The sequence below is a fragment of the Sinocyclocheilus rhinocerous genome, unplaced genomic scaffold, assembly GCF_001515625.1.
Source record: "Sinocyclocheilus rhinocerous isolate Xijiao unplaced genomic scaffold, SAMN03320098_v1.1 scaffold4725, whole genome shotgun sequence".
NCBI lineage: Eukaryota > Metazoa > Chordata > Actinopteri > Cypriniformes > Cyprinidae > Sinocyclocheilus > Sinocyclocheilus rhinocerous.
The window spans coordinates 1,545-18,016 of record NW_015632044.1 but is presented as its reverse complement, the minus strand read 5'-3'; the positions used below and the strand labels follow the sequence as shown (position 1 = coordinate 18,016).

The 16,472-nt window shown below is 37.3% G+C and overlaps 1 protein-coding gene across 1 annotated transcript; it reads right to left on the bottom strand.

Moving 5' to 3' along the window:
- Positions 1-8,229: 8,229 nt before the first annotated feature.
- On the bottom strand, positions 8,230-16,195 carry LOC107742175 (antigen WC1.1-like; the record flags this gene model as incomplete). Its single annotated transcript, XM_016555076.1, has 8 exons — positions 8,230-8,339; positions 9,169-9,228; positions 9,427-9,522; positions 9,621-9,842; positions 9,933-10,247; positions 10,683-10,754; positions 10,866-11,168; positions 15,881-16,195. Coding segments are annotated over 8 exons (1,493 nt in total), but the record flags the coding sequence as incomplete, so codon positions are not given.
- Between the last annotated feature and the right edge of the window lie 277 nt (positions 16,196-16,472).

The window sequence follows — 16,472 nt, the reverse complement described above, 5'->3', positions numbered from 1 at the left end:
CCGACTACATTTTAGTCCATTTCAAGGCTGAACCTTTTCAGACAAAGATGTACTTTTCCATTTACAGACGCTTTTATTCAAAACGATTGCATCGCATTCAGTGTACAGTACAGCCTACATCTTATCAGTTCATTCCCTGGCATTCGAACCCATGACCTTGGCGTTTCTAAGGCCATACGCGTTTTGTCTGGACCTTTAAATGTTTCAAAAACTATACGCAGTACAGTGAAATATCAGGTTGATATTTTCCAGATTGTAAGAATCTCCTTTCCTAAATTTCCTTTCAACAAAATTTCAACTTAATAAATTGAATAAAATGCTCATAAAATGTATATTGCATTACTTACAGTATGTTTGGTATCCCAGAGACCCTAAAAATAACTAAATGCAATAAACTTTTAAGACTTTAGAATGCTAATCATGAGAACTGATAAACAAAATTTTAACATTTTATTTTCTACATTCTTATTTGAATGTGCTCCATGAAAAATGCTGCATATGCTTTGAGTCTCAAAAAAAAAACTCTCTCTCTCTAAATTATAATAATATCTCAATGATACTAAAATAACACTGAACACAACTTAATGCAAACACTTATATTTTCATTATTGTATCTTTCTACATTGTGTTTTTGCTGGATTCACATTCAGATAGGTTAAATAGTGATTATTTGTTTAAATTATTCTCATTATGCATATATAATTAGACATCCATTGATTTATGGTAATGCATTTTTATTTGTTTTAGACTGCAGCACAAAACCGCCCCCATAAAAAAAAAATACGAGCCAACGGGATCCGGATTAACTCGATAAGAACAAGTGTTGTCACTAAATGTCCTAGAAAAGTTTTAAAACGTACTGCAATATACAATACTAGATTAGCGCTTTAAAACGACCCATTTGTTAATTCGCACAGCTGTGTTTAATAAACAATAAATGCCTAAATAGAAACTAATACTGAAATTGTCATAAAGACTTTTTGGATAGTCCCTCAACTCCATGATTCCGAATCTTACTGAAAGCCAATCGTGCAAAAGTTCTTCCACGGGTTCTAAGCGCCACTTGGAGACCAGTTGAGCCCCGACGCGTCAGCATCCACATCACCTGCCGCTGCGCATCGCCGCGTTACACGGAGCCTGACAGACTAGAATGCATCTTTTATTTCGGCTTAACATGATAATCCATTATTTTTCAGTTCCTAACGTGTCATCGGAGCCTAGTTGTCCACTTCGTGGCGTTGCGGTCAGTCAAGTGCGTCTGGATCACGCTGAAAGTTGGAGTTGAAAGACTGCTGACTGAACTCGAGCGCAGCGAGTGCAGAACTGGAGCGATATCAGTTAGCTGAATTAGTGCCTCCCACACAAGTATCGCACCTCCACTTTCTCAAAATAAAGGACACAAGGCCGACTACATTTTAGTCCATTTCAAGGCTGAACCTTTTCAGACAAAGATGTACTTTTCCATTTACAGACGCTTTTATTCAAAACGATTGCATTGCATTCAGTGTACAGTACAGCCTACATCTTATCAGTTCATTCCCTGGCATTCGAACCCATGACCTTGGCGTTTCTAAGGCCATATACGCGTTTTGTCTGGACCTTTAAATGTTTCAAAAACTATAGCAGTACAGTGAAATATCAGGTTGATAGTTAGATTGTAAAAATCTCCTTTCCTAAATTTCCTTTCAACAAAATTTCAACTTAATAAATTGAATAAAATGTTCATAAAATGTATATTGCATTACTTACAGTATGTTTGGTATCCCAGAGACCCTAAAAATAACTAAATGCAATGAACTTTTAAGACTTTAGAATGCTAATCATGAGAACTGATAAAAAAAAGTTAACATTTTATTTTCTACATTCTTATTTGAATGTGCTCCATGAAAAATGCTGCATATGCTTTGAGTCTCAAAAAAAACTCTCTCTCTCTAAATTATAATAATATCTCAATGATACTAAAATAACACTGAACACAACTTAAGGCAAACACTTATATTTTCATTATTGTATCTTTCTACATTGTGTTTTTGCTGGATTCACATTTCAGATAGGTTAAATAGTGATTATTGTTTACATTATTCTCATTATGCATATATAATTAGACATCCATTGATTTATGGTAATGCATTTTTATTTGTTTTAGACTGCAGCACAAAACCACCCCCATAAAAAAAAACATATATATTTTCACAAAATCTTTATTCTTTGCATTTATTTACGGTTAGCGCAGAAGAAACTTTACCAGCAGCTGTTTGTGCCAATCTAAGCCCACAGTGGAGCGAGTTCACAAGTGTCTGTATACACAGAGAGGTGTGGGATTCTAGATTTGGAGTCGAACGGCAGCCCCCTCGTTGTTTTTACATGCCACCCACTCATCTGCTTGTGTAATCCCTGGAGCTAATGTGGGAGGCAGTCCTGGCCAGAACATATACTCTTTCTCTTCCTGTCACACACACAAACATACACTTTTACATACTTAAGGAGCTCAAAGATCAATATCCTCTCCAAATATCCAAAAACTTGGAATTAGCTATGAAAATCATATTTTCTTAGTACTGAAAATGTCAACAAAATAAACAAACTCAATCAGTGCTGGTTTCAGAGCACTCACAGTAATGGAGCTCATGGTGTGATCTACTAGACTGAAATAAAGGTACACTCTATTGTATCCTGCTGAGAGGACTTCCAACACATGGGCTGCTCATGTATAACACTGAAGGACGGATGCCCACGCATGCTGAGTAATACACACACACACACACATGCACGCTTAAAACATATCCAGGAGAAAATGTGGGCAGCGAACAACAAAACACTAATTATTTTCTGAATTGCCAGAAGCCTGTCACTCTTTTTCTGGCATTGAGACGGTTTGTGTCAAGTAAGTAGCTTTGAATCGCACATATTTTTTTCTTTCAGTTGTGTTATCTTGCTCTTAAAGGAATAGTTCACCCAAAAATGAAAATTTGTTGAAAATGCACCTCAGGCCGTCCAAGATGTAGATGAGTTTGTTTCTTCATCTGAACAGATTTGGAGAAATTTGGCATTACATCACTTGCTCACCAATGGATCTTTTGCAGTGAATGGGTGCCGTCAGAAAGACAGTCCAAACAGCTGATAAAACAGTAACCCACAAGTAATGGAAGTAATCGACAAACTGCTTGCTTGTACTCAACAAATCCATAATTAAGATGTTTTTAACGTCAAACCATTGCTTCCAACTAAAATACAAGTCCTCAGTCCATATTGCTTTCTCTAGTGAAAAAGTCATTTCTTCTGAATCAGGAGAGAAATATGCACAGATCAAGCACCATTTACAAACCAAAACAGGTCTGAATATATATATGTTGGTGGATTTTGATGTGAGAGGACAACAGGGGATAGACTTTTTCACTGGTGGAAATATTATTATGGATTATTGACTGTATTTTGGTCAGAAGTGATGGTTTGAAGTTAAAATGTCTTAATGATGGATTTGTTTCTTGCTTCACAAGATGTTAATTGATGGACTGGAGTCATGTGGATCACTTGTGGATTATTGAGATGCTTTAACAGCTGTTTGGACTCTCATTCTGACGGCACCCATTCACTGCAGAGGATTCCTTGATGAGCAAGTGATGTAATGCTACATTTCTCTCCAAATCTGTTCTGATGAAGAAACAAACTCAACTACATCTTGAATGGCCTGAGTGTGTGTGCAGTTTCATAAATAATTTTTTTTGGGGGGGACCTATTCCTTTAAAAAATGACCAAACAGTTTGTTTTTTGGTTGCATGTCTTTATCTGTGTGTTGAAACGTTCCTGAAACAGCAGGATTGTCCTTGGCCTTGTTGTTGGTCGGCTAAATTAAAGCCTTTTCTGAGACTTGATGGAGGAAGTGTGTGCGTGTACATTTATGATCTGTGAGTCAGTAGGTTTCTTTTGTCCTTTTCACTATCCCGAGGGCCGTTTTCATGTGTCCGTTCACACATATACACACAAACTCCTGCCGTCCACCATGAAGTTGCCATTTAATAGCTTAGAACTGAGGACAGCATGATGACACAACAATAAAATAACGGGAGCGGCAGACAAAACCAGACAGAACCAGGCGGGAATCACAATGAGACAAACTCAAAAGGATAAATGTAACAGACTTTAATAAGAGTTATCCTTAATTTTGCTATTTGTTTTGTGTTGCCTTTGATATATTTTGTATGTTAAAAATTATCTATGGATCGCATTATTTCCGTTGTTTATGGGGGACTTTTATTTTGAAACGGAATCTGCTTTTCACTGCTCGGAGAGTAATGAGAAATGGTATGGAGTGCGAACGCTTCATGACGGCTTAACAGAACTCGTGCACGAAAGGACGGTTTCTAAGTTTATTCAGCACCCCCCGAAAAGGCATAAGGTTTGTGTATTTGTATACTGTTAGTTAAAACAAGTATTTGTGAAAATCGCTGAATATGTCTAATGTTAATGCACATTTTTGTATCGCTTCATTCAGCTCTTACGGTGATTTCTTGACTAAACGGACAAGTAATAAAACTTCAAATCATCAGTAAAGTTTCGGCCATCATTCGGATGGGGTCCGCTTACAGTAAGAGCTTCACCTTCGCTGGTTCAGATCCCCCGATGCACGTGCATGCTCAAGATGGCAACGTGACAGTCATTAAAAGATTGCTGCACGTCCGAATCAGCGTGATGGTCTACGGAGCTGAAACGCTGTAGTCAACGAGTTCACTATGGAAATGGATACAGACGAACAAGAATCTGAAAGCCTGCTCCAGACGGAAACAGAAGGTGAAATTTTAGTACAATCCAATTAAAAAAATTGTAATGAAGTTTAGAAGAAAAATACACACAGTATACAATGCACACATAATATAATATATACACAGTATATATTATAAACACTTTTAAAATACATTAACAAATGTAATTTTGGACAACACACTTCAGTTGAAATGAAAGTCAATTATTTTACATGTGCTTTAGTATATTAATCAATACATCAACATAACTACCTCTTTAAAGCATGACAAAAACATAGTGATTTAAAATGCAAGTTTAAGTAAAACTTAAATGCACAAAATTACAAAGCACATTTTTAAGTGCACTTAAAGTGTGTTAAGAAACATAAAGTGAGTACTTAGTTAAGATATACTTAAGTGGCCTTTAATGTGATGTATATTATAAGTGCACATTAAGCAATCTTCTTTCTACCTTCAAGGGTAGAAGGGATATAAACTTATAAACAGACCTGCTTTAGCATCTGTCCTGATTAGCTCCCACTTCTGTTCCCTTGATTACTCCCTGCAAGAATATATCAGCCCTCAGTTTCTTCAGTTTTTGGTCTTGTGTTGATGTTATGATGTTTTATGTCTATGCTAGTGTGTTTTTTCGTTTCTGAGTTCTTTAAAATTCCTTTGTTTCTATTTCATCTGGTCCTTTTGGATATATACACAGTTACCGTTAAACTAATACACATAAAAGAAGAATATTTAATGCAGTTCTGTGTAACTCGTCCAGCGCTGTCCATTAATGATGACATCATCATCGTTTAGTGTGAACATTGTTCTCACACACATTATAAGCTCTGAAACATTAAACTGATAAAGTGACATTTATATCTGTTAAGCCCTTAAAGGAACAGTGTGAAAAATAAATAAAAAGCAACCATATATTGTAGAAACAGATTATATAATAACAGAACAGTCATCATCACACACTGTTCCCCACTGACCATCATGATGAACCTCCAGTCAGCAGCACAGAGATACTGCCACACACCAACTTCACTAAAGCTTCACGTCTTTAAAGTCTGTACAAAGTCAGCATTATTTCTCTGAATATATGGTGTGTGTATTTTATTTCCTGATTGAGCAACATCTATTTCAGACTCTTCAAGACTGCACAAATTCTATGGCGTTTTACTGAATTACAGTTTCCATTGGAGTAAAATGTTTTGTATGTAATTATTAATTTAAGCAATGTTTAAATCATTAAGTGCTTCAAATTGCATACTGTTAACTAAATCATTTTTGAAACATTTGCAGTTATCCTACTGTACTAATCAAAATATTACAACAACATAATTACACAAGCACAGTGAATAACTGTACATGGTGCATACATTACAAATCATACATATTTATTCAGATTTCAGAATGAACACTTTGACATTTGTAATACATATGTTGATGTCTTGTTCAAATGTTCGCTACTGTAATGAATAGAATATGAATGTCATTTTTTAATAAGCAAGGGAAATTACCAACATTAAACAACCATTTACAGGCTTAGGACATCTGCAATTTAACAATGTATAGTGATACTTCAGATAAAAATTCGGACTTGTTAGGTGACGTTTTCTCGTTTCTTTTCTCATTGCACGATATCCTAATGTGTGGGAATACTAGGGCAAAGCAATATCATGGCGGCGCAAGTATTCATGTCATGTGTTTCTGACAATCAGAAACCACCACTGCAGGACATAAAGTGAACAACATGCTTTTCTGCTCAGTAAATTGTTGTTGTGATCTTTGATTTGTGTTTTGTGTTTTTGATGTAAACTTGTATATTTCTGTTATTTGTTTCTGCTTTTTTGGCCAGTCACTCTTGTAAGAGATTTTAATCTTACTGAGTTTTTATCCTGGTTAAATAAAGAATGAATGAATCAGTAAATAAAAGAGTTATTATATTAATTTAAAAGGAAAGATTATTGCTCATGTCTGCTGTTTGTAAACTTATTAAGTACATTCTACGGTGGGCGAGAGAGCTCAACACGCTGCAAATGAAAAAAACACATGCAACTTAAGAAAACATCTTCATCAATTTGATAACACACGCGCTGCAAATTCTCACAACACAAACAAATACAGAAACGGCTGCAAATTCTCACAACACAAACAAATACAGAAACGGCTGCAAATGGCAAACTTACTTTTACAATTTCCCTAATAAAAATTAACCATAGCCTTAAAATTAAAAAATTAATTAATTAATACATTTATTATATAAAAAGTAAATAAAAACAAAAAATGGTTAATAGTTAAACCATGGTAACCATGCACAAATTGTTTCTTTGTTTGTGATGTGAGGATTTGCAGCGTGTTTTGTATTTGGCTGTGTTGGGAGTATTTCCAGCACATGTGCTCTCAGACTGATGAAGATGTTTTCTTAATTTGCTGGTGCTTTTTCTATTTGCATGTGTTTTCTGAAGTTGCAGCGCATGACATTCTAATGTCTTTTAGCAAAATATTAACAGTGAACCATCAGTGAATGATATTTTGATATTTAATATTATGATATTATTAAGTTGAAGATAGTGTAATCCATTAATGATGGGTGGTAGCTGAATGGAGAACGATCTGAACTCAACACAATTATGTTTATACAAATAAACTGAATGTCAGAAACTACAGGTTTTTCCCCCCCTTAAATCTCTAAGGCTACACAATAGAAAAGATTTGTAAAAGCATCTGGAAAAAGTCAAGCACCTTTTGAAAAGGTCATAAAAGCAAAGCATTTTTTTCTGTCAAAAATTGCAATTGTATATTTCAATACAGAATGTAGCAAAACACTGTTAGATTGCAACTGAAGCGTATATAGTAAGATTGCTAAAACTTTAAAAGCTTTGAAAGGATTTGAGGCAGTGGATGTGGTTCGAGTTATACAGCTCCTGCCTGTTTTCCTGGTTCCTCCTCCACATCATCATAGTCTGTTATTGGAAAACAAGAGCCAATTCATGTATCAATACATACATTAAAATGCATGATAAAAAAACACTACAACACTAAAATATACTAGCAGTAAATTTAAATGAGCTTTCATAACCACAGAAATTGATCATATGAAGTGATTATAAAGACTAAATGAAGTTGTTAATAACGTACCAAACATGTCACTCATATATTCCCTGACATTCTTCACATCATCATACTCCTCCTGAACACCCCCTGATATAAATGTGGCTATTATTAATTACATGAACAAATAGACTATATCAGGCGTGTCCAATCCTGCTCCTGGAGGGCCACAGTCCTGCAGAGTTTAGTTCTGACCCCAATTAAACACACTTGAACCAGCTAATCAAGGTCTTCAGAGTCACTAGAAACTTCCAGACAGGGGTGTTGGGACAAGATGGAGCTAAACTCTGCAGGACACTGGCCCTCCAAGAGCAGGTTTGGACACCACTGGACTACATACTTTATTTGGCACAATAATTTGAAGAAAAATAATTTAAAAATCCTGTTCCAATCTAGAAGGGTGTAAATTGAATCCCTTATCATTGTTATCATTGGAGAACTGTCTTATAATGACGACATCATCATAGTTTTCTGGTAAGTCATCTACAAAAAAAAAAAAGAAAAAAGAAAAGACAAATTAAATGCATGTATCAATTAAAATACATATATATTAAAATAGACATATATTTATAGTGTTAAAACATGTAGAAATAATTATAAGAAATAAACAATAAACCTGTAGTATGATGTCTCAGTCCAACAGTGATTACATCATCATAGTTCTCTGGTGTGAATTGTTGCTCTTCTAAATGAGTTAAAAACAAAGAGAGAACAGACATTAGTCAGGGCAGCACCATAGTTATATTTTGACAAGAATGAAAACGAGGTTGTGAGTGACAGAAGTACAAAATGTTAAATGGATTGTACTGTTGTTTAACAACATGCCAATTATTCAACTGACGAAACATCTTTCCGAAAAACTTTCAGTAAACAAAAACTTTTTGAAAACGATGTGATCTAGGACCTTTGACTCTAGAACTGTAAGTCTGTCCCTCAAAACCTCGTTTTCATCTGCATAAAATATGCCATCTACCTTGACTATGGTCTGTAAACAGAAACAGCTTTACTGTTCACAGGCCCAAAAGATTAAAGAAAGGAACCCCATCAGCTGAAGTTACTGACCTGTCGGGCCTTTAGTGGTGGAGAAATCATTATGGTATTCAGGTAAGTCTCCTTTTGCAGATTTTGCTTTAATAAAAATATAAATATGTATGAAAGAAAGAACCATATCTAAATAATGTGCTGAATGGTGTATATAATTTTCTGCTAAGATAACTTGCTAAGTGAATTTTAATTAATTACATATGCTTTACACAACATACATAGGCTAATGTATGTAGCGGGTAACATTACTATACTTAAGTCCTCTAACCTGAAAGAAGCTCATCAGCATCTTCATACCCAGAATGCTGTTCTTCAGAAAGGACACTTCCTGTTATGGAGTAGAACCAAAAGATACATTCACAATCATAAATCTGCCAAAACCCCTTTGGATCATTCAACACCTAATGCTATATAATTTCAAATAACACAAAAGGTCCCACAAATCAGTGTGATTTATTCCACTCATCCCTCTGAAAGTGATTATCCTGCTGATCTCCACAAATTCGACACTATGACACTTACTCACCTCTCTGAGTGAAGAGACTGTGTCTGTTAGTGGGTCTGTGCTGAATCTCCTCATAAACGGCCTCAGTCGTCGTCCTGTGTCTCCTCTTAGAGAGAGCTGTGAGTGTAGACAGACAAACCTGCTGTCAGTTCACAACACATGACTGATCACACACTGAATAAGACACAATATGACAGTCTCTGGATCTCTCCTACCTCTCCTCATCACTCTGTTCTGCTGAATCAGTATAAGCAGTGGCACTAAGAGCAGTAAGAGCACAACTCCCAGTACAATCACAAGCACTGGGGGGACAGAGAGAGACGCTGCTTCAGGAGTTTGTGGAGGAGAGACTGATGTTGAGCGCACTGGAGGAGAAACTGGAGGAGAAGCTGATGTTGTTGTGGCAGGAGTAGAGGACACTGACAAATCTGGCAAATCTGTCAAAACAGACACAAACACATTCAAAGCTATAATATAGCTATATAAAGCTATAAAATAAATAATACTCCTCAGTGTTTTGCTGAGACCTGCACAGGTGAGTCCAGCGTGCTCTTTGTGGGAGCAGTCAGTGTGGTTTTTCAGAGAGGACAGACAGTCCCACAGGTGAATCTCATTCCCTCTGCACTCGACTCTGTTCATCCACACAACACCTTCACCAGCACCAAAGACTGAATTCCCATCAGCCCTCAGTGCTGCTCCACAACCCAGCTGCCTGCAGACCACCTGAGCATCGCTGATGTCCCACTGATCATCACAGACTGAGCCCCACACAGCGTTATGATATCCATCCAGCCTCCCAGAGCACTGGCCCTCCCCTCCACTCAGTCTGAGAGGAACAAGATCTAAAACATACATCACAAAAAAGTAGATACATTAATTGCCAGCAGAGTACTGTCAGAACAGCAGCGTCTGCACAGGAGTATGTGTGTGTGATCATTTGTATATTCCAAGATGAAATCCTGCTGGTTTCTCATATTAGAACACCATTATCTTACATCCCTGTTGAAAAAAACAGCATATGGTGGTTAGATAGGTCCTTAGTTTGTCATGAGCTGGTTAAAAACTGGTTATGAGCTGGTCCTGAGCAGGAGTTAGTTGCTTACGACCAGCTTAGACCAGCACATGACCATCGTAAACTAGCTAATAACCAGCTCAGGACCAGCTTAAACCAGCTGCCCTGCTTCAAAACATACCTAACCAGCATATGCTTTTTTTTTCAACAGGGGTTGCATACAACATTCATAATTTTCATGGTTGTTTCCATTAAATGAACTTACCCAAACACTGTCTCTGATGGGGAGATGTGGAGCATGTCAGAGAGCTTCGAGGAGACTCATGGATCTCCTGTTCTGTAACAACAAATAAATTATTATTAAATGTATTCCACACATCTTCTCAAAGCACTAATAATAAAGGATAACTCTTGTATTGTTTACTGATGAAAAAAGCATCTGTTTTACCTGAGCAGATGATTTTGGCCACTTCATCGTCACCACAGTCATTCTGTCCCCAGGGTGAAGATGGACACTGCCACAAAGTTGAGTCATGTGGTCGACATGTTACTTTATCTAGCCAGTTAGGAGCTGATTTCACTCTTGCTGTAGAGTCAGACAAAACACCAGATCTTCCACAGATCAGCTCTTGACAGATCAGACTCGCTGTGTCTCTGTCCATCTTGTTGTAACACACATTACCCCAGGATCCATTGTAGAAAACCTCCACATTCCCTTCACAGCCCTCAGTTAACCTGATCTCTTTAAATTCTACATAAAAAATGTCATTTTTAAAATCACAAAATTGAAAAATGCGAACATCATGGACACATGAATGTTGAAATGTGTAAAACCTTATATTTAATTTCAATATAAACAATTTAGCAGCATACCTGATGGATAAAAACTTCCACCTCCCCCTCACACTGTCTCTCTCCAGACAACCGCACCAGACCATCATGAAGAGCCAGAGAGGAACCTGAGGAGACAATCTGATGTTTAAGTAAAATACTGCAAGTTTGAGAATAAAACATTTTATATATTAATAAATCAATACTACAATAAATGACAAGAGCATTAATCTTTCAGTCTGAAATAAACAAGTGAAATACATGAGATAAAATAATGTATATCTACTACTGAGTCTTTGAGCAGCATAATATCAGTCAATCTTACACTATCGACTCACCAGAGCAGATGACTCCAACATCTCTCCTTTTCCAAAAGCAGCTGCTCCCAGCACCTGTACAGGAGCCCCACAGTCCAGCTCTCTACACACAACCTCTGCATCCTGCTGGTCAAAGGTAGCGTCACACACTGACATCCACGTCTGATCATGAAGTATCTCTAACCTCCCAGAGCACAGATGAGACCCATCTGCAAGTCTGGAGCGTTTATGACCTGTTCATATTGCATAAAAGTGAGCATTATTTTTTATTTATCCTTTATTTTTTCCAGGAAGGTCCCATTGAGATTAAAATAAATCTCTTCTTCCAGGGAGTCCTGGCCAAGATGACCGTACAAAACAGAGAGTTTCACATAAATTTAAAAGGTTACACAACACACAGAACAGAATTAAAAACAAACAAAGCAAAACAATAATCATAAATCAACAGCCTAATTAAAACAACCACAAGGTTCATTCATTACACGCTGCAATAATTTAAAAAAAAATATTCAAAGAAGGAATTGCTTCTAATGGAGTTTTAATCTGAAAATCATTCCACAACCAAGAAGCATAGTAAGAAAAAGCTGATTTTCCATGTTCTGAATGCACTCCAGGCACTTCTAATTTAATCCCAATTGAAGATCTGGTTGAATAGGTCATTAGGTGAGCTGTTTTTTTTTCTTCAACAGGTTCTAGATGTGGCAAGTGTTACATGCAATTACATTTTTAACACTCAAGTGTTTCCTAAATATATACATATATATATCAATAAAGGTTTACTATAGTACATAATAAAAGGGTTCTTTTAAAATGAATTGAGTTTCACAAAATGAAAATTGCCATCATTTCCTCTCCTTTATATCTCTGCCTAGGTTGCTTCTTTTCATTAAAAAAAAAAACACACACAACTAAGCTTTGGTTACTTTTGCTTAATGTTAAAAAGTGGCAGACTTGAATACTTTTTGTTTTGTACTTATAATTCATTTTTCTGGTTTTACTGTCTATCCCTCTTTGTCCTTATTACCTCATTGTGACTGTGTGAATGGGCTGTTGATGTATAAATGTGCCTAATATCAGAAAGTTGTATAAGTTCAGAATGAGCATGTTTTCGCAGTTCAGTTTCATTAGACTTTTTTTTTTTTGGATTGTGCAAGAACTTTCATCTCTGAAAGTTACAGTATAAAGTAAATATAGTGGGTATAGAAAAGAATCACCCCACTTTTAAATAATCACATTTTGTTGCTTTGCAGCCTGAAATGAAGACGAACACCATTTTTGTTTTATCCTGCTGCATTTACTCAGTGCAACTTATAACATCCAAGTGAAAGATATAACATCAACATATATAAAAAAAAACACAAAAAAAACCCAGAATCACTGAGTTGGAAAAAAGATCACCCAAGGTCCCCCTCGGTCCGTTCGTCGTGGGGCCCCCTCAAGCGCGGGGCCCGGTGCGACTGCACCAGTTGCACCCCCCTAAGGACGGCCCTGTCATCAATCAATCAGGACACGCCGCTTTTACACATGGTAACATCAACTGACTTCTCTATCTGCATAACCGATCGGACGAACACTGTCTTTCCCACGCAATATTTAAATAAGTCTGCAGAGAATGGCCCTGGTGCAAAGTCGACCCGGAGTGGTGGGTTTTCTTTTGAAAAGCGTTTACATTACACTGAGATCCGATCACAATGCGTCCTCGACTACCTCTGGACCAGGACACGCTGATCAGATAACATTCCGATCAGAAGCGCGTTTACACTTGTCTTTTCAATGTGTATGTGGACAACATCCGGATACAGGTCGCATGTTAATGCCAAGTCTAAATGCAGCCATTGGAACACAAAGCCATCTGACTTTCAACTGTGATCAGCTGTGGTCATTTTGATTAGCTCAGCATGAAAAAAGCTTTCCTGGAGCATTTCAGTCCTTGGCAGAGCAACTGAAGCAAACAATTAACTATGGGTGGCAAGACACTGTCCAGGATAAGATCTCCAGGATAAAGTTGTGGACAGGCACAAGTCAGGAGATGTATACAAAAAAATTTCAAAGGCTTTATCAATGCCTAAAAGCAAAGTGACGTCTATTATTAAGAAGTGGAAGGAATTTGGTACAACACAGACCCTCCCTGGATCAGGACGTCGCTCCAAACTATATGAAAGAGCCAGAAGGAAACTGGTCAGAGAGGCTACCACGAGGTCTACAGCAACTCTGAAGCAGTTGCAGGAATTTATGACAAAGAATGGTCACTGTGTCCATGTGACAACAATATCACAAATTCTCATAGAGGTGGTAATATCCTGTTATGGAGGCGTTTCTCCGCAGCAGGGACTGGAGCACTTGTTAGGATAGAAGTAAAAATGGATGGGGCAAAATACAGTCAAATTCTTGAGGAAAATCTGCTGCCCTCTACCAGAAAGTTGTCAATGGTAAGAAGGTTTACCTTCCAACATGACAGTGACTCAAAGCACACAGCAAAACTGACCAAACAGTGGTTGAAGGAGAAAAGGGTGAATATCCTTGCATGGCCTATTCAGAGCCCAGACTTAAACCCCATTGAAAAACTGTGGAATGACTTTAAAACGGCAGTCTACAAACGGTCACCATCAAATTTAACTGAATTTGAGCAGTTCTGCAAAGAAGAGAGGGTAAATATTGCAAAGTCTAATATGTGCAAAGTTAGGCCCCGATCAGACAGAAAGCGTTTTTTGCAGTGAGAGGCGCCTTTTTTGAATTGTTTCTGTTGGCAGTGAACATTTTGCGCGCTGTTTATGCGCCCCGGGTGCCTCACATTTTTGGAGGAGCGCTCTGACGCCTGAAGTTGAAAAAAAAAAGCAACTCTGAGCAGAAAAGCGCCTGACGTCATTCGTGTTTTTTCCATTGTCCAATCGAATGAATGGAGAGGCAGGCCTTCTGTTATGGTGACGAAAGTTTACCATTGCTTAGAGACTACAATGTTGGAGGAGAAACTTTTGGTGTCTGTCGCGGGTTACCCGGAGCTGTATTTTTTAAGGTTTCTGCTAATATGACAGTTTACTTAGCAGCAAAAACCAAAGATATACGTATATAATCCTTTGATTAGACTGACAGGACAGCTGATTTGGTGGTTGCCTAGCAACATAAAAAAAAACGCAGCGCACTGCTCTTTTTTTAAAAGTCACCCAAAAAAAGGCAGTGTGGTGCGCCTCAAGTTTTCAGACATAAAAACCGTGTTCGGTGTGATCGGGGCCTCTGATTCTGTGTTGTTGTTGTTGTTTTTTTCCTGGCTTGTTGGTGTTATATCTTTCACTTGGATGTTATAAGTTGCACTGAGTAAATACAGCTGGATAAAACAATAACTGTGTCTGTCTCCATTTCAGGCTGCAAAGCAACAAAATGTGATTATTTTAGAGGGGGTGATTCTTTTCTTTACCAACTGTATGTACAGTCATGTGAAAATGAGAATTTCGGCCCACTCTTCTTTTCAATGTTGCTCCAGTTTATTAAGGTTTGTGGGCATTTGTTTATGCACAGGGCCAAGTTTTAGCTGTCGGACGGATGGCCTCATATTTGATTCTAGAATACTTGGGTATGCAGAGGAGTTCATGGTCTATTTAATGACTGTGAAGTGCCCAGGTCCTGTGGCTACAAGACAAGCCCAAAATCATCAGCCCTCCACCAGAATGCTTGATTTTTGGTTTGAGATATTTGTGCTGATATGCTCTTTTGGCTTTCACTAAGCGTGGCGCTGTGCATTATGGCCAAACATCTCCACATTGGTCTCATCTGTTCGAAGGACATTATTTTAGAAGTCTTATATGGTTTGTTCAGATGCAACTTTGATGATTTTTTACTATGTCATGATACACAAGACCATGGAATTCATAGGGTGTCTTTTCTTTTTCATGATTATATATATATATATATATCATTGTAGTTTATTTACTAAAAATGCTTCTTGAAGCTTGACAGTTGAGGTCACCAATCTACTTCACTATTTGGAAATGAGTAGCCTTCATATTCTGCTGTAACACTCCAAAGAGAAAGGAAAAATTGAAATCGCGTCATATGACCCCTTTAAATACCATACTCTTATCATAAAAATCTAAAGTTTTTAAGAACATGAACTGTAATTATTTCTTTAATTCATTGTGAAAATGCAGTAAAATAATCATGGCAGATTTAAATTTTTTTCAAGCTGCCTAATTCTTAAGTGGTAATTAATTATAAGAATAAGCATTTAACCACATGCAAAAAAATATATCTTTACTTTCTTACATAATCAAGACAAAATGATCAGAAAGTGTGGAATGCATTGAGGTTTAATTGTATTCACCTGAGCAGATGACTCCAGCATCATGATTATGAGTGCAGGCATGTTTATTCCACCCTGCTGATCCACAGTTCTTTAATGTGGACTCTTCTCCTGTACATATTAAAACACTCATCCAGATTGGTCCTGATCCTTGCCCAAAATGAGCACCACCCAGAGCATCTACAGGTTCTCCACAGTCCAGCTCTCTACACACCACTGCAGCATCAGCCATATCCCAATAACCATCACACACTGTTCCCCACTGACCTCTATGAAGAACCTCCACTCTACCAGCACAAGGACTGTTACCACCAACCAACCTCACATTTGTTACATCTAAGAGAGGACGAAATAAAGAGAAAGACAGACAGACAATCAATCAATTAATCAATAAAAAATAAATCAATCTAAAGAGATGTCATCACATTTAAAACTGGAATAACTACTGGCAATGCTAGGTAGTTGCACTGGGGCCTGTATGTTCTGTGAGCAATCACTTAAATTTGGACCTGTTCCTGAAACAAAGCTATTTTACCTTCTTAGAAGACTTGAAATACAGAGCATGAAGAATATGGACTACATTTATGTTACTTTTTAAGAGCTTGAAGCAGAA